This window comes from Nycticebus coucang, chromosome 7 (assembly GCF_027406575.1).
Source record: "Nycticebus coucang isolate mNycCou1 chromosome 7, mNycCou1.pri, whole genome shotgun sequence".
Classification (NCBI taxonomy): domain Eukaryota; kingdom Metazoa; phylum Chordata; class Mammalia; order Primates; family Lorisidae; genus Nycticebus; species Nycticebus coucang.
The window spans coordinates 12,145,218-12,169,709 of record NC_069786.1 but is presented as its reverse complement, the minus strand read 5'-3'; the positions used below and the strand labels follow the sequence as shown (position 1 = coordinate 12,169,709).

The 24,492-nt window shown below is 40.6% G+C and overlaps 1 protein-coding gene across 1 annotated transcript in view; it reads left to right on the top strand.

Moving 5' to 3' along the window:
* CNTNAP5 (contactin associated protein family member 5) overlaps positions 1-24,492 on the top strand; it is an 869,192-nt gene that overhangs the window by 798,143 nt on the left and 46,557 nt on the right. Inside the window, exon 21 of the mRNA XM_053598220.1 lies at positions 5,057-5,144. Within this exon, the coding sequence (XP_053454195.1) occupies positions 5,057-5,144 (88 nt within the window). The remainder of the gene's footprint in view (positions 1-5,056; positions 5,145-24,492) is intronic.

Genomic DNA, 24,492 nt, shown 5'->3' with positions numbered 1-24,492 from the left:
TGTACTATTTCCAGAGTGTTGAAGGGAGGAGAAACACTTAGGGGCAGCAGCTTTGTACTTCACTTTAAATTAGTTTATTGACACAGTAGTATAACATCTTCGCCTCTCTGAAACTCCCACCCTCCTCAACCAATCTAGTTTTCTTTCTCCTTCTCCCCCTAAAATAAGCTGTTTGGGGCAAACAGACAACAGCAGGCTGCTCATGTGTCCTTAGTCCCATGCCAGGCCCTGGGAGTCAGTGTACCAGGCCCTGCTCAGGAGCTGTCTGAGTGGAGGGCAAGAGTTGTCACTGTATTTAGCCAGCTAGAGAATAGTCCCTAAGAGCAGACTTCCCTCACCACCTGGCCCTGAGTTTTTATTCTTCTGCCCCACTGTTCTTTGTAGATTAGAGACCTTGGGTCATGGGCCTGCAGCCAGGAGAAAGAACTCTTGACAATGACTGAGCATGGAATTTGACTAGTATTTTTTAAGGCTTAAGTATCCCCCAAAATGCCCTGGTGGTGGAGGCGAACTTTAGTTACCTTATTTAAAATGCATCGATAACATTACACAGATTAAGCCAGTTTAACTAAATGCCAGCACAAACAATGCTGAGCTGTAAAGGGGCTAGGTATTTTGAAAACAACTGCTTAGTTCTGTCCTTTGAAGGAGAAAGATTCTGAAGCTAAGGGAGGTATCTCTAGGGAAGATAGAATTAAGTGTGAATTTAGCTCTGTCACTTATGCTGTGAGATCTTAGACAAGTGACTCACCTTTCTGGGCTTCAGTCTACCCGTGTCTACAGCTGTCAGTCTACAAGGCCCAGTGAAGGGTTGAACACAGTCAAGCTCAGTTAGTTCTTGTGAAGATCAACTGTAATGTGTACCATACAGTTGACAATTATTCTTGAATTGCCATCCAGTTTGGATATCAAAGCTATGGGACCAAGCAAGCAGCCTGGCATTCAGGGCTCACTTAGAAAAGATTGTCCCATTTTTCTCCCTTTACCTATCCATTTAATTATGTGACAAGTCACGGGGTGTTTCTCAGATGCTAAGATTGGCAAAGTTTCTCTAGACCAAATTACAAACTTCAGATATCAGAAAGATTTCAAAGATATGCTGCTTCATGCTTTATCTCTCTTCCAATTATACTTCAGTATGAAAACAATACCAAACTATGAAATAGGCATAAGGAAGCCTAACGAAATAATGAATTTCCTGCTAACTATTTCCATGATCACTTAGTTCATATCATAGTTAGTGAAGTCCTACAAAAATACTATGGTACCCTCTCCCCTTTTATGCGCGTTAGCTTACTTATGCAAATAGGTAACACAACACCTGAAAGGAACTAGTGTGTTGGTATTTTCCCTCCATGACTGGGCTCAAATCCATCCCCTAAGCCACCCACAGCCCAGCAGCAACCTCCACTTTCCTTTGAGTCATCCCACATTCCTCTCCCAACCTCTGAAAACATTCAGTTAGCTAAAAACCACTTTGTCACTTAGTTTCTTCTCTCCTTCGTTAGTCATTGGGTTAAAATGCTAAATAAGGAGGGGCCAGTTCTCACAAGGCAAATAGTTGGATAGGAATGACTCAGGTACTTGAAAATTAGCCTGTGTGCAGCATTTGAACCTCAGTCTCTCAATGCTTGGGAATTACTTGCAGATGGAGGCAGGCCCTTTGGAGGCTGGGGAGGAGGGAGGGCAAAGGGTGGGGCGTCATCTCTACTCAACCTCCAGCTCTAAGACTCCTGCCGCTGCTCTCCACTTGGTGGAAATCTGCCCTCACTTTATCGCCCTCTTTTACCTGGGCAATGGGGGATGGCCTCTGCTCCTGCTGGAAAGGCCAGTTCCAGAGAGAGGGAGGAGGCAGATGTGAGCCCTGTGGTAGGTTAAGAAGGAAATTCCTTGGGGCGAGGGCTGAATCTGAATTCCTGAGTGTTAAGCAGAGGACTGGCTGGGCATCAAGAGTACCAGAAACCTTATGTTGTACGAACTTAAGTCTACAAGTCACTCTAGGGGTACATGGCACAGTATGTGGCCCCCAGTAGAAACTCAAAGGTTGATTCAATGAGTATTCTAGAAATTCAGAAATTTGGGGTTTCTGTGCTGGTCTCTGTAGAAAGCATATAGAAATAAGATGTGACGTGTGCTCTCAAAGAACCAGTGGAGACAGAGCAGAGAGAGAGGGAGAAAGGAAAGCAGACCACTATAATGCAGTATCATAAATGCAACGTTACAGGTAGAAAAAGGCATGGTGAGAACAGTGAAGAGGGTGAGCGAAGCTAATCTAGCCAAGGCAGTGAGGGAGCTTCCTGGAGGAGTTTTACTCCACGGGTACATGGCACAATATGTGCCCCCCAGTAGAAACTCGAAGGTTGATTCAATGAGTATTCTAGAAATTCAGAAATAAAAAGACGCAGTGTTTATCTACATGTTGCTTAAATATATATAGAGGCATGACAAGTAAAAAAGATAATCAAGTTGTGTGGTAGGCAGGAAATGTGACAATGAGACACTGCTCTTGTGATGCTATGTGGCCTCAGCCAACCTGCTGTGACATCGGTCTCTCCATTTGTAATACAGATATAATACTATCTACTTCAGGGGTGGTGCCTGTAGCTCAGTGGGTAGGGCGACGGCCCCAGATACCAAGGGTGGCAGGTTCGAACCTGGCCCCTGCCAAACTGCAACAAAATAATAGCTGGACATTGTGGCAGGCACCTGTAGTCCCAGCTACTTGGGAGGCTGAGACAGCAGAATAGCCTAAGCCCAAGAGCTGGAGGTTGCTGTGAGCTGTGACTCCACAGCACTCTACCAAGGGCGACAAAGTGAGACTATGTCTCCAAGAAAAAAAAAAGGTAATAATAATAATGATGATGATGATATCTACTCCATAGCACAGAAAGATATTATCATGTGTCATACATGTCCAGTGTTCAATAAATAGCAAATACTATTATAGCACAATCATACATGAAATAGTAGCAAAGCATGTAATTGTATACCACAGGTCATAGTCAGAGACACAGGAAACACTTTCTTCTGGCACGGGAGAGCCCACTGCAGTACCAGGAGCTTCCTGGAGGAGGGTTAGTCGGAGCAGATGGGTGCAAAAGTAAAGTCATGGTGAGGCAGAGGAAAGGACTAAAAATGAGTCCCCTAAAGGCTGCTCTGAGCTGTGTAAAGTCCAGCACAAAGATAAAGGAGTCTTAGCCTCCTCTTCTCAGAGGTGAACTACAGAGGATAATGAGGATTCTTTCCAGGGATAATAGCCCTATGGTTATTCAGAGAAGACCTCATAGAAACTTGTAGGATTTGACTAGACTCTGTAGTCTTAGACAAAAGCTTCCATCGATCCCCAAATGGAAGAGGATGGGAACAAAGGCATGGAGATGGAACTGGCAAAGGGCTAGACAAGAAGAGATCCCTAAAGGATGATCATAGAAATAAACAAAGTCATAGTGAATCCCAGTGGGTGGCTATTGCTCCTCCAACTCCCTGTAAGGTGGATTATCAGCTGTCTGTCTTGGTGGTTATCAGTTGTCTGTCTTGGTGGGTTATCAGTTGTCTGTCTTGGTGGGTTATCAGCTGTCTATCTTGGTGGGTTATCAGTTGTCTGTGTTGGTGGGTTGTCAGCTGTCCATAACATTGGCCGGTTATAGGCTATCTGAATTGGCAGGTTATTGGCTGTCTGTGTGTCTGTGTTGGACAGTTATCAGGTGATGGTGGGTTATTGGATGTCCATGTTGTGGGGAAATCACCTATTCGTGTTGGTGGGTGATCACTTGTCCATCTTGGTAGGGTATCAGCTCTCCGTGTTGGTGAGTTATTGGCTGTCCATGTTGGGGGTTATGGGCTATCCATGTTGATGGGTTATCAGATGCTGGTGGATTATTAACTGTGTGTTTGCAAGTTATCAGCTGCCCATGTAGGCAGGTTATCACCTATCTGTTCTGGCGGGTTATTGGCTACCCATGTTGGTGGGTTATCCTCTTTTCATGTTGGCAGGTTATTGGCTGTCCGTCTTGGCAGGTTATCGGCTGTCAGTGTTGGTGGATTGTCACCTATCATTTTTGGAGGGTATTTAGCTGTCTGTGTTGGCAGGTAAACACCTGTCACAATTGGCAGGTTATCGGCTGTCCTTTTTGGTAGGAAATCGGGTGTTGGTAGGTTATCACTTGTCTGTGTTGGTGGATAATTGGCTATCCATGTTGGCAGGTTATTGGGTATGTCTGTGTTGGGGGATTATCACCTGTCTCTGTTGGTGGGTTATCAGGAGTTGGCAGGCTATTGGGAGTTGGCGGGTTATTGACTATCCATATTGGTGGTTTATTGGCTGTCCAGGTTGGTGGGTTATCACCCTATCTGTGTTGGCGGGTTATTAGCTCTCTGTGCTGGTGGGTTATTAGCCGACCATGTTGGTGAGTTATTGCTGTCTGTGTTGGTGGGTTATCAGTTGTCTGTGCTGGCAGGTTATCACTTGTCCATGTTGGTGGGTTATCAGCTGTTCTTGCTGGTGGTTTAGCAGCCATCTGTGTTGTTGGCTCCAGTTTGGCTAGCTCCTCATTCCAGGAACAAATGTTTTTTCACACTGTCATCTTAGCCCAGGAGATCTTTCTGTCCACTCTTGTATGAGACCAGGTCAGAATTACAGAGCTCAGTATTGGCCCTACCCATAAAGAGGACAAGAGAGAGAACTAGGGACTGACTGCCCACTGCCATGTGTGTTAATCCTGCACAGCAAGTTCTTGAGCTCAATCCTTTGTTTGCTTGTTTGCAGCAAAGAATTTGGTGAGAAAAATCTCAGTGGGGAGATAAATACCTGTAAAAAGCTGTATAGAATTTCCTAGGGAGAAGATTTGTATGAAAGCCCTTATTTTACACAGAAGAAAGAAAGGGATATTTTATGTGCATTGCGGGAGAATTAGCAAGACACTTCTAATCTCTCCTGAGAGAAAATTTCAGAGAGGGGTCAGCCCTCCTGAGCTTTGTCAAGCTACTTCCAAACAAGTGAGTTATGCTTCTCCCTACAGCCTCTGCTGATGTGCCTTTGTGTTGTGCTTCCTTGCAGATAGATCAGCAACTCCGACTCAGGTATAACTTCTCCCCAGAAGTGGAGTTCAGGGTCATAAGGTCGCTCACCCTGGGCAAAGTCACAGGTATGTAGCTCTAGTTCCTTTCTTTCCAGCGGGCTTTGTTAAAATAAATGGACACATGATTTTCATTAGGGTGTCTGGTGATTCAAATCTGGAGTCATTGGCTTCCGTCACATGAAGATCTGGAACCAAGATTTCTGGTTCAGGAAATTTTAAGATGTGTGTGTGGCAGAAATGGGGCTGACATTTAAATGTGCTCTGTGAGAAGTTTGTGAAAGTCAAATTTGCAAAGTAACTAAAATGAGTGAATTTTTTCTTAATTTTAAATATTTTTTTAATTGTTCCTGTGATTTTTACTTAAAGAAATTAGGTAAAGAGAATAAAGATTTGAACAACCCAATAACTCATCAACGACTGGTAGAGATTGAAATGTCTTTGTACAGTCATGAATTTTTTTCTACTAGAAGTTCTGTGAATTTTAACTTTATATGAGGGTATTTCTTAGATGCATAAAAAATTGAAATTTTTATATCTGCTTGATGAATTGAACACTTTATCATGCTTAAGTGATCTTTTTAAATTTTAATAGTCTTTTTGTGCTTAAATCTCTTTTGCCTATTAACAATGTAGCTCTTACAGTTTTCTTTTAGTTTAATATTTGCCTGGTCTATCTTTCTGAATCTTCTTCTTTCAATCCTTTCTTTAAGCCTTATATGTGGTCTTATGAGGAACACACAATTACACTTCAATTTTTATGTTCAATCTAGTGATCTCTGTTTCCTATATTAGCAAATGTAAATCCTTTTACATTTGTGGGCCACTTGCACGGTTGTTTTTGCCACCTTATTTTCTAGGCATCCAACTTTCCTTGTGATTTTATCAAGTTCTTTCTAACTCTCTCAGTTACAGTACAATGTAGAAAATATTAATAATTTTAGACATTTGAAGCAGCAATGCATTTAATACAATTGTTAGTGACTTAAAAAAATTGTTGGAGTATTGATGGTGTGAGTTCTTGTTGGAATGTTTTGGAATGACTGCCCAAGATGATTAACAGGAAACTATTACCCACTTATACCAGACTAGATTCCCGAAGCCCCTGTAGCCCTGGAACTGAATGTCAACTCACAGGAGGCAGGAGGTCTCTGGTAAATGGCTGCAGAAAATGTTTAATGCTGCCATGACTTTGCTTATTAGTAGAAAGAGCTGAAAAGGCAGAAAAATGACCCCTGCTGTAGCTCTGCAGATTCATAAAAGGTATATAATTTCCACATTGTAATATGAGTCCAGAACCTTGGCTCGCGTTCAGTCTAGAAAAATGTGAATTTTAATTTTTCAAACGTAGTTAAATGAACAAATCCATAGTAACTGACTTCTGGGCTGAATTTTTTTGTTGAGTTCTGATTCCACTCCTCTTCCTAATAATAATCATTATTTTCTGTAGATATTGGTTATTTTTAATTTACTGATATAGGCACTAGTTTATTTGTTTCTCGTTCCTTCATCTCAGACCTTCCTACTGTCTGCCAGATTTTATTTCCCTCTTTATGAACTAAATCCTTTCAAATTTTTCTGTGTAAACACCCCTTCACTGTAAACTCTTTATCTAAAAAGTTTTTATTTTGCTTTTAATCTTGGGCTATAATTTTGCTAGACATACAATTCAATACTGAAGGAGATTTTTCCCTCGAACGTTGAGGAATTATTCAGAGGTGTGATGGAGTCTCCTGGCACTGGTTCAAAAGAGTTGTTATACACATCTCCCGACCTTGTCGTCTAGTAATACCATCATGGCAGCTAGAGATCAAAATCACCTGTATTAGAGGCATTTTGCCAATTTCAACAAAGAGAACTATGAAACTTTAAGAAAAGAAATAGCTGAAGATGTTAACAGATGGAAAAACATACCATGCTCATGGCTGGGAAGAATCAACAATGTTAAAATGTCCATACTACCCAAAGCAATATATAATTCTACTGCAATTCCTATTAAAGCTCCATTGTCATATTTCAAAGATCTTGAAAAAATAATACTTTGTTTTATATGGAATCAGAAAAAACCTCGAATAGCCAAAACATTACTCAGCAGTAAAAACAAAGCAGGAGGAATCACGCTACCAGATCTGAGACTGTACTATAAATCGATAGTGATCAAAACAGCATGGTACTGGCACAAAAGCAGAGAAGTAGATGTGTGGAACAGAATAGAGAACCAAGAGATGAATCCAGCTACTTACCTTTATTTGATTTTTGACAAGCCAATTAAAAACATTCAGTGGGGAAAAGATTCCCTATTTAACAAATGGTGCTGGGTGAACTGGCTGGCGACCTGTAGAAGATTGAAACTGGACCCACACCTTTCACCATTAACTAAGATAGACTCTCACTGGAGAAAAGATTTAAACTTAAGACATGAAATTATAAAAATACTTGAAGAAAGTGCAGGAAAAACTCTTGAAGGAATTGGCCTGGGTGAATATTTTATGAGGAGGACTCCCCAGGCAATCGAAGCAGTATCAAAAATACACTACTGGGACCTGATCAAACTAAAAAGCTTCTGCACAGCCAAGTACATAGTAAGTAAAGCAAGCAGACAGCCCTCAGAATGGGAGAAAATATTTGCAGGTTATATCTCCGATAAAGGTCTTATAACCAGAATCCACAGAGAACTCAAACATATTAGCAAGAAAAGAACATGTGACCCCATCTCAGGGTGGGCAAGGGACTTGAAGAGAAACTTCTCTAAAGAAGACAGATGCACAATCTACCAGCACATGAAAAAAAGCTCATCATCCTTAATCATCAGAGAAATGCAAATCAAAACTACTTTGAGATATCACCTAACCCCAGTAAGAGTAGCCCACATAACAAAGTCCCCAAACCAGAGATGTTGGCGTGGATGTGGAGGAAAGGGTACACTTCTACACTGCTGGTGGGAATGCACACTAATACGTTCCTTCTGGAAGGATGTTTGGAGAATACTTAGAGACCTAAAAATAGACCTGCCATTCAATCCTATAATTCCTTTACTAGGTTTATTCCCAGAAGACCAAAAGTCACAATATAACAAAGACATCTGTACCAGAATGTTTATTGCAGCCCAATTTATAATTGCTAAGTCATGGAAGAAGCCCAAGTGCCCATTGACCCACGAATGGACTAGCAAATTGTGGTACATGTATACCATGGAATATTATGCAGCCTTAAAGAAAGATGGAGACTTTACCTCTTTCATGTTTACATGGGTGGAGCTGGAACATATTCTTCTTAGCAAAGTATCTCAGGAATGGAAGAATAAGTATCCAATGTACTCAGCCCTACTATGAAGCTAAATTATAGCTTTCACATGAAGGCTATAACCCAACTATAGCACAAGACTATGGGGAAAGGGCCAAGGAAAGGGAAGGGAGGGGGGAAGTTTTGGTGGAGGGAGGGTAATCGGTGGGGCCACATCTACCGTGCATCTTAATGTACACAGCTATGATTTAACAATAAAAATAAATAAATTTAAAATAATAATAATAAAAAAAGAATATTTTTTATCCCTTCTTGCTGAAGATCCAGGGTCAAATCCTACTTGGCACGTCACTGTTCATGTCTTCTGGACTCTGTTTCATGCTGACAAGTCCTCTGTTCATGTGCTCTGATTCTGAAGATGCTCTGGTTACCCCACGCCCACCTTCCATAAGCTGATTTCAAGTCTCCTTTTCTTTGGTGTTTTATGGTTTTATTTTCTTGTGTTTAGTTGTTGTAGATTTTTTTTTTTTTTTTTTTTTTTTTGTAGAGACAGTCTCATTTTATCACCCTCGGTAGAGTTCCTTGGCATCACAGCTCACAGCAACCTCCAACTCCTGGGTTTAGGCATTTCTCTTGCCTCAGCCTCCCGAGTAGCTGCGACCACAGGCACCTGCCACAACACCCGGCTATTTTTTGTTGCAGTTCGTCTGGGGCTGGGTTTGAACCCATCACCCTCGATACCTGGTGCGGGCACCCTACTCACTGAGCCACAGGCACCGCCCTGGAGATCTACTTTTTAAGTATCTTACTTGATACTTACATTGTTTAAGTATTAATGTTGTTATGTTTCCTGTATCTATTCACTAGTTCATATATGTCTCCGTATCTGGTCCAAATGTATTATTCATATGTATCTATTCATCAGTTTTTTTTAAATCTTAAACACATCAAATCTTGCTTCTTCATTATTCTTCTCTTTATTCAATTCTTTTAGATCCAAATGAGATAAATCCTAGACTTTCTATGTCCTCATATTTCTTTTTATAATAAATATTTTTTGTTACACTATCTTGCTTTCTGGGAAGTTTATTTGGTCTTATCTTCACATTCAATAATTCTTTATTTATGCCCCATCTTATTCAATGACTCATTTTTTATTGATTATGTCTGTTATTTATGAAAGTACTCTTTTGTTCTTTTTCAAACATATCTGTTAATTAAGATATTCTGCTGTTCCTGTTCTTTTTTGTTTTCATTTTTTTCAAGAATTTCATTACTCTAGCCCAAGTGACAGAGCAATAGCCTGTCTCTTAAAAAATATATAGAATTTTAGTAATATTCTACTAATAGTTACTGAACATTTTGCCTCAATAATTTTAATATTTGAAGTCTATGGGGGTCCAAATCTGTTACTGTCCCTTTTTGTAACCCTTTCCTTTGGTAGCTTGTTTCCTTTTGTTCCGCGTGTGTGCGCACCTGTGCCCATGTACATGAGTGCACTCATGTTTGTTTGAGATTTGTGGCAACTCAGAGTCATTTTTATTGCTCCAAGGAGCAAAAATTAGGAAGCTTTCCTCAAGGATTTGTGTTTTCTGCCAAGCTCCAGGAAGTACTACTAATTTAAGATAACTTTAATTTCTCCCCCCCCTTTTTTCTGAATAGAAGAGGAATATAAATTTGAGTTCTATACCTGAATGAGATCAAACCTCTTGTTGAAGTCTCAGCAGAAATGTTTTTACTATATTATGTATTCTTAACATGTTATGTAATATATCATGCTATTATTTTTGTTACTGTTTATTTTGTTGGTTTTGTTTCTTTGATTGCTGTTTTCTTTTAATTCAGAGCCACATTGGAAGTGGGCAAGGGTTTTTTTCTCCTTCTTATTCCCTATGCTTTTATGTTGGTTAGTTGGTTTTTTTGGTCTACTTCTCACTAAAGCATAACATGAGAATCTCAGGTTCAACGTCCTCACTTTGCAAGGGCTCAAGACATTACGTACCCATTCTTCTGTACGATGACTCACTTATTTTTCTCAAATATGATTTCCTCTAATACTTGTTTATGGTTTACTGTCTTAATTTTACCTCCCTTCTGGAAAACAAATGTGAAAAATCTTAGAATTTTTTTTTCTTTTAATGAAGTAGGATTTCCTTTTAGAAAAAACTAGTTTATCATATTGTTCTATGCTACTTACATATTTTTTTGCATCATTGAATCCCCATTTTAACTACATCCAAAGAACCCTGGAAGGAGAGAGAATCTGAGCTCACTGAACACAAGCCCAGACCTTTCCACAGCATTGGCTTCATGTAATGGAAGCTCCAATAACATCTCCTTCCTAGTGGAAAAAAAAAAAAAGAACCCCTCCACAAATTTTGTAACTGTATGTGGCATTCATGTTCTCCTTCCCCTCTTTAAGTTAAACCAACAATAAGACTGGTGAAGAAACTTAAATCAAAGCATGGCATGTTTCATGGGCACTTCATCATCTAGTTTCTAATGCCTTGTGATTATCAGGTTAAGAAAAACTGTTAAGTTTGAGGAAGAATACCCAGTAAAATATCTTATTAAGGACACCAGACCTCTGCTTCCTGGCCTTCCTTCCCATCCAAAGGGTTATTAAACAGGAGGATTCAGACCCAAAGTTAATCTCAATATTTGTGGTCCTTGATGGGTGTCTAGCTGGAGGGGGTGGGAGATCATATGAACATGAACATCAGGTTCATTATTAAGGGCAGACACTAATCTTGGGGACTATTTGGAGCTGAGGGGATCAAGCCCCATGTGCAGAATGAGCCGAGGAGGAATGAAGAAATAGGAAGGCGTGGTGTAGAAATGCGGAAGTGCAACTGAGGACACAGGCAAACATACTCACAATTTCAGAAACGATTACCTTGTAATCTAGAACACTTCCAATTGTGGAAACAAGAATTTTACAAGCATTTTTCGTAAGGAAAAATATGTAGTGAGTCTAGTGTCTCCATTTTCTTCGGTAGCACTAATAATATTCCTTTGCAGAGCAATAGCAAGTCTGTTCATTATCTTTTTGTGATAGGAAAAACAAATTCGTTATTTCAGAAGGTAGTGATTTAGCACATACTCTATACCCGCCATGGTGCGACAGATACTATGATGAATACAAGCAATTTCTTTTCTAAAAGTTCGCAGGATGTACACATCAGCTTGTGAAAATAGTAGATATAATCATCTATGTTAGAAGTTTGTTGTTGGTTCTCTAAAATGTTGGTGCTCAAACATGACAAGCCATGGGGGTCACTAAGTTTCTTCACATTTCTTCCTCTTATTTTTTTTTTCTGCTTCTGGCTTCCCCTCTTTTACTCTTCAAAATATATCAATAAATTGGACTATAAAATAAAAACTACTATTTTTATATAATGAAGAATTAAATAACTATAATTTTCCTGAGTGAACCCTTCATACGGGTTTGCAAATTTAGGCCGTAGTTACTTTTTGAGCTATAGAAACATGTTAAGTTTCAGGTTGAAAGGATTGCAGCACCAGCAGATGTAGCTACAGAAACACCTTAAACCGGGATTTCCACTCAGGCTATGGTGACAGCGTTATTTGCTTACAGCCAGCCTTCCTTAATTTGCTGCTTACTTGCTAGTTTGACAGGCCAAAGCTCACACCTGGCGGAAACATTATACTTCTGCCCTGCCATTTGCCCATGTAGTTGTAAACATTTACTTGGCCCTAAAAAGTCATACAGAAATTGAAAGAATTCCTTCTCAAGGTGCCTAAAATGTATTTAAAGTGCAGACACTTGCATACGTTTTTATCCTGTTTAAAGGGAATTCTGATTGCTTCTACAGAACAGGGTTTTTCATTCTCTCCAATCCCTCAGGTTTAAACTTCCTTCCAGCCTACTGTGTCCTCTGCAATATCACAGTATCATTGAAGGAATACCCTGACCACTTTCATGTCAAATCACTCACCAAGCATCTTGAAGAAAGTGAGCTATAGTTGCCATTTTTAGAAAACAGCAGAATGTATGCATATAAATGAAAGGTGTATACATCAAAGTGCTCATTTTGGAAAACTGTACTCTAATTCCGTTTTTATTTTGAACACCACGAGGCCCTTCTTATGGTTTAAATCTGCTGTAGTCAATATTAAGCAGGGAAGTAACATTCTAGACTGGAAGATGCTTAGCTCTTTGGAGACATATTGACCTATATTTGCATCTCTCCTATAGTTCACTGTTGTGTGACCTTGGCAAATTTATCCACTCTGTTTGTAGTTCCTCACTGGTGAAATGAAGATAGTAATACTTAATTCATTTAATTAATTCATGGAGGTGAATTAGGATTTCATGCAACATTATATGCACAGTACTGGTTATTTATCATATACTCAATAAATATTAGTTTAAGTGGTTTTGGATTTTTAGAGATTATAGGAACACCTAGGAGAACTGAATTTTTTTTTTTTTAATGTGCCTGTCAAGATGAATATAAAGTGAACTTCTAAAGAGTCACTCAAACGTGTTGTAAGACAGCAACACTGAACCCTGGCAAGTTAGCAGAAAGTGAGTGTGACTCACCGTCAAGGAACACGATTTCCAGAGTCTATCAGACCCACACCAGCTTGAACAATGCTAAGGAAAGAGAATATATGGGTTGGTAAACATGGAAAGTTCCAGGTGTGGCATCTGCCTTTCATATAGCTGGATTCAGAAGCTCAAGTATGATCACAGTTCAGCCTTTGTCAGTCTGACTATCTCTTTTCCACTCAACATATAACTTTGCTTCTTACTTTGTGGGGCTTATTCTCAGGCAAGATTCAGTGGTAACAACTCCAGGCTTAGATATTAACAGTTCAGAATCCTGTGTGTAAAGAGATCCCTCATTTTTAACTAAGAGAAAGTCTTAGGATTGAGTCTAAGGACCACTGTGTGTCAGTTGACAAACCTAGACTACTGCAATGTCCAGGAGGTTGGGATGCCTGGATGTCATGGCTGGATCATCTGCCCAGCTATAGTTCTGGAGAGAATAACAAGGTCAGATCTATGTTAACCACATGTGTTGAGGACAGGGAAAGGTTATTTCTCCAAAGGATGTGGAGGTGCTCTTACCAGAGAATATGCTGAACTGTGAAGGGAGTAATCAACATGCCCTGGCAATACCACCCCTTTTCTCATTTACGGCTTGCTCTCTTTCTTGTGAGGGGAAAAGGAGGTGAGGTTATAGAGGGAGGCCAGGAATCCTGCAGACTCAGGGGACTGGGTTGTGCTTGTGTACATCAACAGTCCAAATGTACGGCAAAAGAAAAAATAATATTAAAGAGTTGACAGATGCTTTTTTTTTAATTGTTGAGGATTCATTGAGGGTACAATAAACCAGATTACACTGATTACATTTGTTAGGCAAAGTCCCTCTTGCAATCGTGTCTTGCCCCCAAAAGGTGTGGCACACACCAAGGCCCCACCTCCCTCCCTCTCCTCTCCCTTCCATATTACCTTCCTGAGAATAAGTTTGTAACTTCCCAGATGGCTCCTCTAAGAAATTGTTTGTCTTTAAATGTATATGTTTAGCAGGGCGCAGTGCCTTATTCCTGTAATCCTAGCATTCTGCGAGGCCAAGGCAGGTGGATTGCTTGAGCTCAGGAGTTTGGGACTGGCCTGAGCAAGAGCAAGACACTGTCTCTACCAAAACTGGGCCTTGTGGCAGGAGCCTGTACTCCCAGCTACTCAGGAGGTGAAAGACTTGGGGCAGGACCCCCCACTCTGCCCTGAGCTCTGATGACCCCAATCAACCACAAGAGACGGCGCTTGATGCAAATAGCAAGAGGATTTTATTCCAGCATGCTGGGGCTTGACTCACAACTCTTTTAGGAGCCAAGGAGTCAAGCCCTGAACAGCAGGTTTTACAAGTTTATAAAGGCAAAAACCATAAAGTAGGGAGGGGCAGCAGACATAGCAGGGGCTTTAGGGAGGGGCAGCAGACATAGCAGGGGCTTTAGGGAGGGGCAGCAGACATAGCAGGGGCTTTAGGGAGGGGTAGCAGACATAGGGGCTTTTCCAGATAAGAAGAACTCTGGTTCATTACTCATCTGTCTTAAGACAAGATCAGCAGTTAAACATTTTCTTAGCTTTTTTCTTTCAGAACCAGTTATCGGTTATCTGCTTCAGCTCGGGGCTATTTCCTAGGACAGTTACAAAAGGTCACATTCTTATGGTAGGGGGCGAGGGGTGCTGCTACATATCTGGTCCCCCCCCTCCTTTTTGGATTTGGTAGTACTTTCCTTCAGAGGCAGAGGCAAGAGGAACCTTTGAGCCCAAGAATATGAGGATGCTGTGAGCTGTGATGCCATAGTACTTTACCCAGGGCCACAGAGTGAGACTCAAAAATAAAGAAATATATATTTTTAAATAAATGTTCCACTGTGGTTATGGTCATACCTAGTTCTTTAGTAAAGACCGAATCCTCAATCCACAGCCTCTTCCTGACTCAAATTCTAACATTGTGTCCAGATAGTTCTTAAGTATATTGTCTCTCTGAATAAGAAAATATTTCAGCTGGGTGGCACCTGTGGCTCAAAGGGGTAGGGCGCCAGTCCCGTATGCCGGAGGTGGCAGTTTCAAACCCAGCCCCAGCCAAAAAAAAAGAAAGAAAGAAAATATTTCAGCTTCATTCATCTAATCTGACTTTCTGCATCCTGGGGTGAATGGTATGTTTTAAAGCATCCTCAAATGTCAGATTTTAGTAATCAAGCCAACTTCCCAAACATCCATGTCTCCTATTTTCTACTTTGTAGATAACCAACACTGAATTGCAATGGGGCTATATGGAATTTTTGATATTGTTTCTTTTAAGAATAATCAACTGCTTTTTTCCCCATGGAGAAATTCAGTAGATGATTTAGTTTCTTCCTGTGCAACAGGAATGTGTGTTATCTTCTGATTTAAGATTCAGTTTTCTTTCAATATTTTAAATGAATCACTTCATGATAGCAGCCTAGGCTGGCTCTGTGCTCTGTACTGCTGTGTAAAAGTTGTCAAATTTTTGTAAGAGTGAAGCAACTCTTCGAACAGCATGCTCTTGAGTTATTCATTTGACATCATCACTTGTCTGCGCTGTCTTCACTAGTGAGTAAAAGAATGAAAGAAGCAAAGGCATCCATAATGTGTTGTTTCCAAATGCAGACTGCCCCTCAGATAGGAGGAAGATCAGACTTAGTTAGTAATCTTTGTCTAAGAGGGGTGGCTCTCAAAGAAGTTCCAGACTTCAAATGCAAATGCAGTTGGGAGGCAATGTTAGTAATCTTTTTCTACGAGGGGTGGGCTTCAAGGAAGTTCTTGACTTTACTCATCTCTGCCCAGCTGTGTCAGCAAAGAATATTTTGTGTGGAAGACCAGAAGTCACATAGCAAAACTGTTATTGATACAACGTTCAAATTAATTCTCCTCACTCAAAAAACCACAGAATGTGTTACTAAAAGCTAGGAAGAATGAAACAAAGAAATCGGCCTTGTTCTTAAGATCCTGCCCAAAAATATAGCTGGGCACTTGTGGCGGGTGCATGTAGTTGCAGCTACTTGGGAGGCTGAGGCAAGGGAATCGCCTAAGTCCAGGAGTTGGAGGTTGCTGTGAGCTGTGATGGCACAGCACTTTACTGAGGGTGATAAAGTGAGACTCTGTCTCTACAAAAACAAACAAATAAAAATACATAAATAAATAAAATATCCTGCATATTTTAAATTATTTATTTCCTAGGAAAGTTATCAAGGTAATTTTTTTAAAGTTGTAGGTTATCTCTCTCTCTCTCTTTTTTTTTTTTTTCCAGAGCCTGACATTCCTTGGCATATTCTTTTAAATTAAATTATAGCTGTGTACAGTAATGCAATTATGCGGTACAATGTGCTGGTTTTATATACAATTTGAAATACTTTCATCAAACTGGTTAACATACCTTCACTGCATTTTCTTAGTTATTGTGTTAAGTTATTTATATTCTACACTTAGTAGATTTAACATGTACTCTTATAAAATGTACCATAGGTGTGGTCCCTCCAATTACTCTCCATCCATCCATCCTTCCCCATCGTTTCCTCTCCCCCTCCTCTTTCCCCTTCATCTTGGGCTGTAGTTGGGTCAAAGCTTTCATATGGAAGTGTGGGTGTTTATAAATTGGTTTCATAGTAGGGCTGAGTACATTGGATACTTTTTCTTCCATTCTTGAGATACTTGGTTAAGAAGAATATGTTCCAGCTCCATCCATGTAAACATGTAAGAGGTAAAGTCTCCATCTTTTCTTAAGGCTGAATAATATTCCATGGTGTACATATACCACAATTTATCAATCCATTCGTGGATCAATGGGCACTTGGGCTTTTTCCATAACTTAGCAATTACGAATTGGGCTGCAATAAACATTCTGCTGCAAATGTCTTTGTTATAAAGTGATTTTTGGTCTTCTGGATATATACACAGTAGAGAAATTGAAGAATTAAATGGCAGGTCTATTTCTAGATGTTCTCCAAACATCTTTCCAAAAGGGACGTGTTAGCTTGCACTTGCACCAGCAGTGCAGAAGTGTTCCCTTTTCTCCATGTCCACGCCAACATCTGTGGTTTTGGGATTTTGTGAAGGCTATGCTACATGCTAGGTTTTCTTCACAGTAATCAAGTAATAATACTAAAAATAGTATAATATTTATAGTATACTAATAGCATTATAAAAACTAGTAATTTTATTTTTGACAATATCCTGCTGTGTGTCAGGTCTAAAGTCTTTTCTGTATTAACTAATTTTTTCTCTCAACCAAGGAAGATCAGTACCATTGCTATTTCTGTTTTTGTAGGAAACAAAATTGAGTCACAGAGATTAAGTGTCTTTCCCAGTATCATAAAACTAGAAGTGTCTGGATCCCATACCCTAGTCAATCCTGTCACATTTGGGGTTGTAAGGTATGAGGAGCTGTCTCTTTTTGCTGCTGAGGGCTTCTGCCGCAAAGCTTTGTCTCTCCATACCTGGTAGGTTTAGTAGCTGAGTGGGAAATGAGGGAAGCATTAATTATGGACTGGGGCTGGGAAGGTAGCAGATTCCTTGTAAGTTCAGCTTTAGAATCAGTCCTAGGTTCAAGTCATGACTTTACCCACCTGGGCAAATTACTGAATTCTTGAACTTTAGTTTTCTTAATTCAAATACAGGTATTTGTTATCATGATATTTATTGTTTGGAAAATCAAGTGATAATGTGAATGTTGTGACTAGTATGATGCCTGATATACAATAAAAACTCAGGAAATGTTTGTAATTCTAATAGTGGTAATAATAGAAGCCACCTCATCTGAGAGCCTTTCTTCTGAGAATGGTGGTTGACTCTAAGTGCCTTGAGGCTCCACTCTTTGCATAACGAAGCTTGAGTTTCACTCCTCCCTCCTACTCTAGGGGAATGAAGGAAAGAGGGGATGTGTGACCTTGACTCTGGTTGATAATGGTAGAGAGAGGAGGGGAGTGTGGACACAATTTGGCTTCTGATGAAATCGTCTTAAATAGGTAAACCAGGCAAAAACTGTTAGGTCTGTCTGGGTATTCTCCAGTCCCCCAGGTCCCAGGATCAAGAATGAGTACTTATACTGAGCAGAGCTGATGGCAGAGTTGTTGCTGGAATTTCTCTGTGGGGGTGTCGGGTTCTTTTGGTCTGGGGTTTGAAAAAAATGAAACCATGGGCCATACGAATCAGCAATAGGACAGAGTTCATTGATAGAAGGTTTGATAAACAAAAGAGGGGCAACAGAATCTCCAGCATGAATGGAGATTCAACAGGCCTGAAAACAGTGGCCTTTTTGTGCCTAGAGATGAGGGTCTGTGATGAGATTGATTTCTGACCCAGAAAATATGAGGGTCCTTGACCAGCCCCGATAGAGAAACCCTATATCAGAGTGATCACAGATACAGAGCAATACCACACACAACATTTATTGAAAAGTGAAATTCCATCTCAGACGGAGAGGTGGGTCATTCTCTGGGAGTGCAGAAAGCACACCTGTCTTTTCTGAGCTCACTAGTTTGTCCAGCTTTTTTCCTGGCAGGATTGGTTGCCTTTTCCTGCCATTGGGCTGATTGACAGGTTGGGGTTACAGTACAGATTATGTAACTATTACATAACAGGTGGGTTATATAACAGTTTTCCCTTCTACACACCAGTCTTCCCCAGAATCCTGTTTGAAAGCTACACTCACGCCATACTAATTAGATGGTGATGAGCTCTAGGAAAGTTAAAGGTCACTGGGAGCTCCCTACTGTGTAGATTCTGTCCACAGAAAAGAATCCAAACTCAGTCAAGTAACTTAAGGAGGTTTATTCTGAGCCAAATGTGATGACTATGGCCTGAAGCAACACCCAGGAAGCCTGAAGCTCGTGGACTCCAGGTGGTGGGGTTTGGCTGTATACATTTTAGTGAGACAGGGATTATAGGTGAGGTCATAATCAATACATGGAAAACATACGTTAGTTTAGTCCCAAAAGGTGCAACATCTGGAAGGTGGTTTATGAGTGGGTTTAAAGATTCTTTAGCTGACAATGGGCTGAACAAGTTAGGCTCTGCTAAAAGACCAGGAGTCAATGAAAAGGAATGTTTAAGATAGAGGGTCAGTTAACTGGAGACAGAACACAGGACAGACTCAAGTGGTTTGTTATGAATATGAGAACCCGCAGTGAGTTCTCTCATAGCCTGAGACCTGTTAGTGAATCACAAAGGACAACTCTAAGAAGGGGAAGGGGAATGTTGAGGCAGGGGGTGGAGGAAGCCTTAAGATTTTATTTTAGTTCACAATCCCCACCCGAGAACACTTCCTAGCCACAATTTGGTTCCTAGTTACAATTTTGTTCCTATTCTCTACCCTCAGCCACTTCCTTGCCACCTGTTTACCCTCCACCAGAACTAACAAACCTGCTTGACATTATTTAACCTTCTGTTCTTGGGAACAAAGCTGCCTCGGATAGTTTATAAGTTGGTGCTATTTGTTAAGTCAACCAAGATTAAAGTCACAGAATCTAGTTAGAGGTTTGAAAACGTCTGCCCTCACCTCCTTCCATCTGGCTTTCTCAGCATGGGCTGATCCTGTGGTTTCAAACACAGGAGCTCAGTCTGATTTGTGGTTTCATCTTCCTTGCTACTGTCTTGGCAGGCACATGTTAGATTCTCCATAATGTTTAGTGATGTGTGTGTGTGTGTGTGTGTGTGTGAGAGAGAGAGAGAGAGAGAGAGCTGTAGGAAGCTGAAAGGCCATCACATGACACAATATCATGCCACTGGCTGCCTTTAGACCCTGGATGAGGATGTCCAGCTTTTCCTACAGTGTTTTTTGTTTTCCTTTGTTTTGTCTTGGTTTTGTTCTCACAAGGGTGCATGGCAGTGAAATAGAAGATGAATGGGTTTCGAAGCAGACACTTCTGAGCTCATTCCCCATGAAGATCACTCGCTCGCTCTGTCACTACGAGTCTCGCCTCTCTGAGCCTTGGTTTCCTCACCTGTACAGTAAGAGCGGTGGCACTTGCTTTATTGATTTGTTATGAAGAGAAGAAGCCATTTGTGCCAAGCGTCTGGCACCAAGAGGTCTTTGAAGCAGCAGCTATTGCTAATGAGAGCATGCAACCATTGTGCCTATTGATTTTCTTTGGCTGATATCCTTTTCCTTGCCAATGGCGGTGCTATTGATTTGTTTGCCCTTTGCCTGGGGAATCTGGGCAGGTGTTATCAATGTCAATGTTGACAAGGTAATGAAGTGAAAAGGGTGTGAGCTGAGAATAATGAACTCCCTGCAGCAGCCTTGGGGTGGCCTCTCCCAAGCTTGGTGAGGATGGAAGCGCCTTATTAGGCAGAAGCTGAAAGAAACAAATGGAATAACCACAGATTGGAATTCGAGAAGCTTTCCCATATGGAAGGAGAAGAAATTGAGGGCAAGGAGGGTTGAGTGGCCACTGGTTATTAATTTAGTCTGCCAGGATTTTATTTTTATAGGATGCCATTAATGATAATAAATTGAATATTAAAACTGCTTAAAATAGCGTGATTCTGTTTGCCACTTAGGAATGAATATACATCATTTATCTATTCCTAGGAGAGATTTGACCTGATTCCCTGGATTTTTCCTGTTCCCTTCCATAATTATTATTGCTAATGATTGGTGTCAGAGCTGGGGTCTAATTCCAAAGTTCTCTATCTTTTGCTTAATAAATCCCAGCGACCGCTTTTCATTGTGGAGAATAAGTAAGGAAATTTATGGTTTGAGTTCATTCACTTAAAATCAACTACTGCCTACTCTAACCAACCCTGACTAGGATATGTGCCTTATCGTTCTCATTTATTTCCTTACTTTCCAAGGAATTCTTTCATAGAGCTTTACATAGGTTCTGCCTCTCACAAGAGACAAACATTATATACATATTTGAAATTAGGAAAATAGCTCCATGGCATTATTTGTAGATAATCTATCCAATGCACACATTGAGCACCTATGATATACAAGGCCAGGTGATAAGTGGAAGTATGAAGATTTGACAGAGATGTAGCCTGTGGTCTTTCTTTCCAAAGTGATAAAACATATACAAGGACTAGGGATGTGGGGTACAAAAACTAGTGTAGTCCTTGTCAGTTACCCTGTGCCACTCTCAGTTTAGGGGTTTTGAATAGTATCGTGCGATTGTCCCCTTGCAGGCGTGCAATGGTGAGATGGGGGAAGGAGCGAGAATGATCAGCCCATGGAGCCACATCCACCGAGTCCCTATGGGTGCAGCGCACAGCGGCCAGGTGTGCTGAGATGATAGGAAACGGGTGTGGTGTGTGTGCAAGCAGAGCTGCAGGACAATTGACCTTTAAAACATGGCACTTATATTCTAAGGGCATTAAAAGGGGGCCGGAAGGCAAATGCAGAAGTAAAATCATCCTGACCCGGATGCTGATCCCGAGTCCAGGGCAAGGCCCCTCTTTCTGGAGGGTGACAGGTGACACACCATTTTTAGTTTTGCAGAGCAGAGTTTCTCCAGCAGCCAAGGGCCAAGCAAGGCTTCTTTAGGTCTTTGATGAACATTGCAGCGTGTGTTATATCAGTACTAAATTCCTTTGCACCATCAAATAGTATTTATTATGTCGTAGCCACGTGCCTGTAAGGGCGTGTTTTTAAAATCTGTTTATTCTTTAATGAACATTTGGATTATTTCCACCTTTTAGCTATTCTAAATAGGGCCACTATGAACTTGTATTCATTTGAATACCTATTTTCAGTTCTCTTGGTTATATATCTCAGAGTAAAATTATTGCCTTTGGACAGCCGCCAATACCTAAGGGCTAATTGAGAGGAATCCATCCAGGAAATACTGTATTGTAAGCTGTGTTCCCTACACTGTCACTCCTTTTTATCCATACGAAAAGGTCTTCAAGGAAGACGCCTGGTTAGGTTTATTCTTTTGAATCCCCTGCCTTTGTGTATCCTTGAGCAGACACCCATACTGCCACACTTTGCTAAGCCTCAAATATCAGATAATAAGGACAAGAACAATCACTGTTCACTCCCAAGGCCATTCTCTGATAAACGTTCAAGGAGATTTTATTAGCAACCAGATTGGGGACCAGTGATAGAACTGGAGGCAGGTGTATTTCTGTGCTTACAGGGCTGTGTGACTGTCACCAGCTGCCTAGCTCCTCTCAGCTGAAAGTCTGTCCTTTTTGAAACATCGGGGCTGCCAGACGATCTCTGCAGTTTACTCTAGTTTTGAATATTGTATGATTTTGTGATATATGGAAATTTGTGAACTTTGACTTTGAGAACTCTAATGCCAGAGCCAGCCCCAGAGTCATACTTAATACTATTTCTTTAAAATAAGTAGGAAAGGGCCTGCACAGAGTTTCATGGCTGTAATGCTAGCACTCTGGGAGGCCGAGGAGTGTGGATTGTTGGAGCTCAGGTGTTTGAGACCAGCCTGAGCAAGAGTGAGACCCTATCTCTAAAAAATAGCCAGGCATGTGACTGGCGACTGTAGTCCCAGCTACTCAAGAGGCTGAGGCAAAAGGATCACTTGAGCCCAAGAGTTTGAGGTTGCTGTGAGCCATGGCACTCTACTAAGGGTGACAAAGTGAGACTCTGTCAGAAAGAAAGAAAGAAAGAAAGAAAGAAAGAAAGAAAGAAAGAAGGAAAGGAAAGGAAAGGAAAGGAAAGGAAAGGAAAGGAAAGGAAAGGAAAGGAAAGGAAAGGAAAGGAAAGGAAAGGAAAGGAAAGGAAAGGAAAGGAAAGGAAAGGAAAGGAAAGGAAAGGAAAGGAAAGGAAAGGAAAGGAAAGGAAAGGAAAGGAAAGGAAAGGAAAGGAGGAAAGAAAGAAAGAAAGAAAGAAAGAAAAAGAAAGAAAGAAAGAAAGAAAGAAAGAAAGAAAGAAAGAAAGAAAGAAAGAAAGAAAGAAAGAAAGAAAGAAAGAAAGAAAGAAAGAAAGAAAGAAAGAAAGAAAGAAAGAAAGAAAGAAAGAAAGAAAGAAAGAAAGAAAGAAAGAAAGAAAGAAAGAAAGAAAGAAAGAAAGAAAGAAAATATGTGGGGAAAAAAGGACATCAAAAGCCAATTTTGCTGACCCAAATCAATGAATTTCTGAACTGCAAGCAAACTTGCTTTTCAAAAGAAATTGACCTTGATGATTCTCCCAGTTAAAATTCTGACATACATTTAACAATCACATGTAAACAGAAGTGTGGATAGTTCATCATATTTTATATTTTTAATGTGTAGATTTCCAAGCTTCCCTGCCTACCTCACTCAGCAGTATGGTTCCTTACCGTGGTATCTTCAACCCGTCCAGGTGCTGACCTCACCCCCTGGGTTTCATTAGCTCTGCTCACTGCAAACACAGTCGGGGAGCTCTCTTCTTGTTTGAAATACATTAGTACTTCTGTGTGTAGTCATCCTAGTCATTCCTCATTTTTTTCTTTTTCTTGACGTAGTAGAAAGAATATAGAATCTTGAGTCACATGCCACCCACTTCCATTGAAGTGTGGACTCTACAGTATGATTAATTTGTAAATCTTAAAACCTTCTGAATGAAACTTCCTAATATATAGTAGTGTAGTGACTGAAGTTATGTAAGCTCTGAGTTTCAACTTAGGGGTGGCATGTTGAAAGAAATGGAATTTCAGGGGCTGTCCATGCCAAGTGGAAGAGGAAAGATATCCCAAACGTTGAGATAGTGAATGGGACTCAGCATCTCAAATCAAGACTTCTAATTCTCCCTTGCACTCCATGGTAAAATCTGTACCTGAAGACTGCCTTAGCCTTCATCCCATATGATTCCTCTGGAGGCCACAGTAATTATCTTTTCTGTGTCTAAAATATTTTCTTATGTACCATTTATGTCCATCTCTTGTATCTTTGTGTTGAATCCTTGTGAAGCCTTGATACTTGGCACAAATGCCCTCATGTGAGGTTGGGGTTTAAAAATCAAAATCAAGAGAGGCTACATGTTCATTGACGTATGTACAAAGTGGACGTGGTAGATAATTTCACGTGTCAACTTGACTAGGCCACAGGAGACCACCATAATGTTTGAGCATTATTCTGGGTGTATCTGTGATGCTGTTTCTGGTAAAATTAATGTTTTTATCAGCAGACTGAGTAAAGCAGATTGCCCTCCCCAGTGCGGGGAGCACGATCTAGTCAGTTGAAGACCTGACTACAACAAAAAATCTGGATAAAAGAAGACTCCTCTTGACTGACTGCTCTTTGGCTGGGATTCTGGTCTTTTCCTGCCCTTGGACTCAAAGTGAAACATTAGCTCTCCTTCGGTCCGGGGACTGCTGCCTTCGGTCCGGCTTGCTGCTTACAGATCCTGGGATTTTCCATCCTCCATGCTCTTGTTAGCCAGCTCCTCGTGATCCTATTAATTCCATTTGTCTGCAAAGCCTTGACTAATACAATAGGAGTTTCAATTCTGAAACTGCTTCATTCATCTGGATGTTGTTCAGCAAAATTGGCTCCCTCATCTGTAAATGATATATTAAACATGCATCTTTTTGGAGCTCTGCTCCTGGAAGCTTTTGAATTCCATAAGTTACATCTAACTTGTCAAGAACCTTGACTAACAAATTCATGTTTTCAGCTGTTGCCTTGTGATGCCCAAAATCTTACCATAGCTCATGGACACGCATCTTCAGTGGTCATAAGCATTGTCTA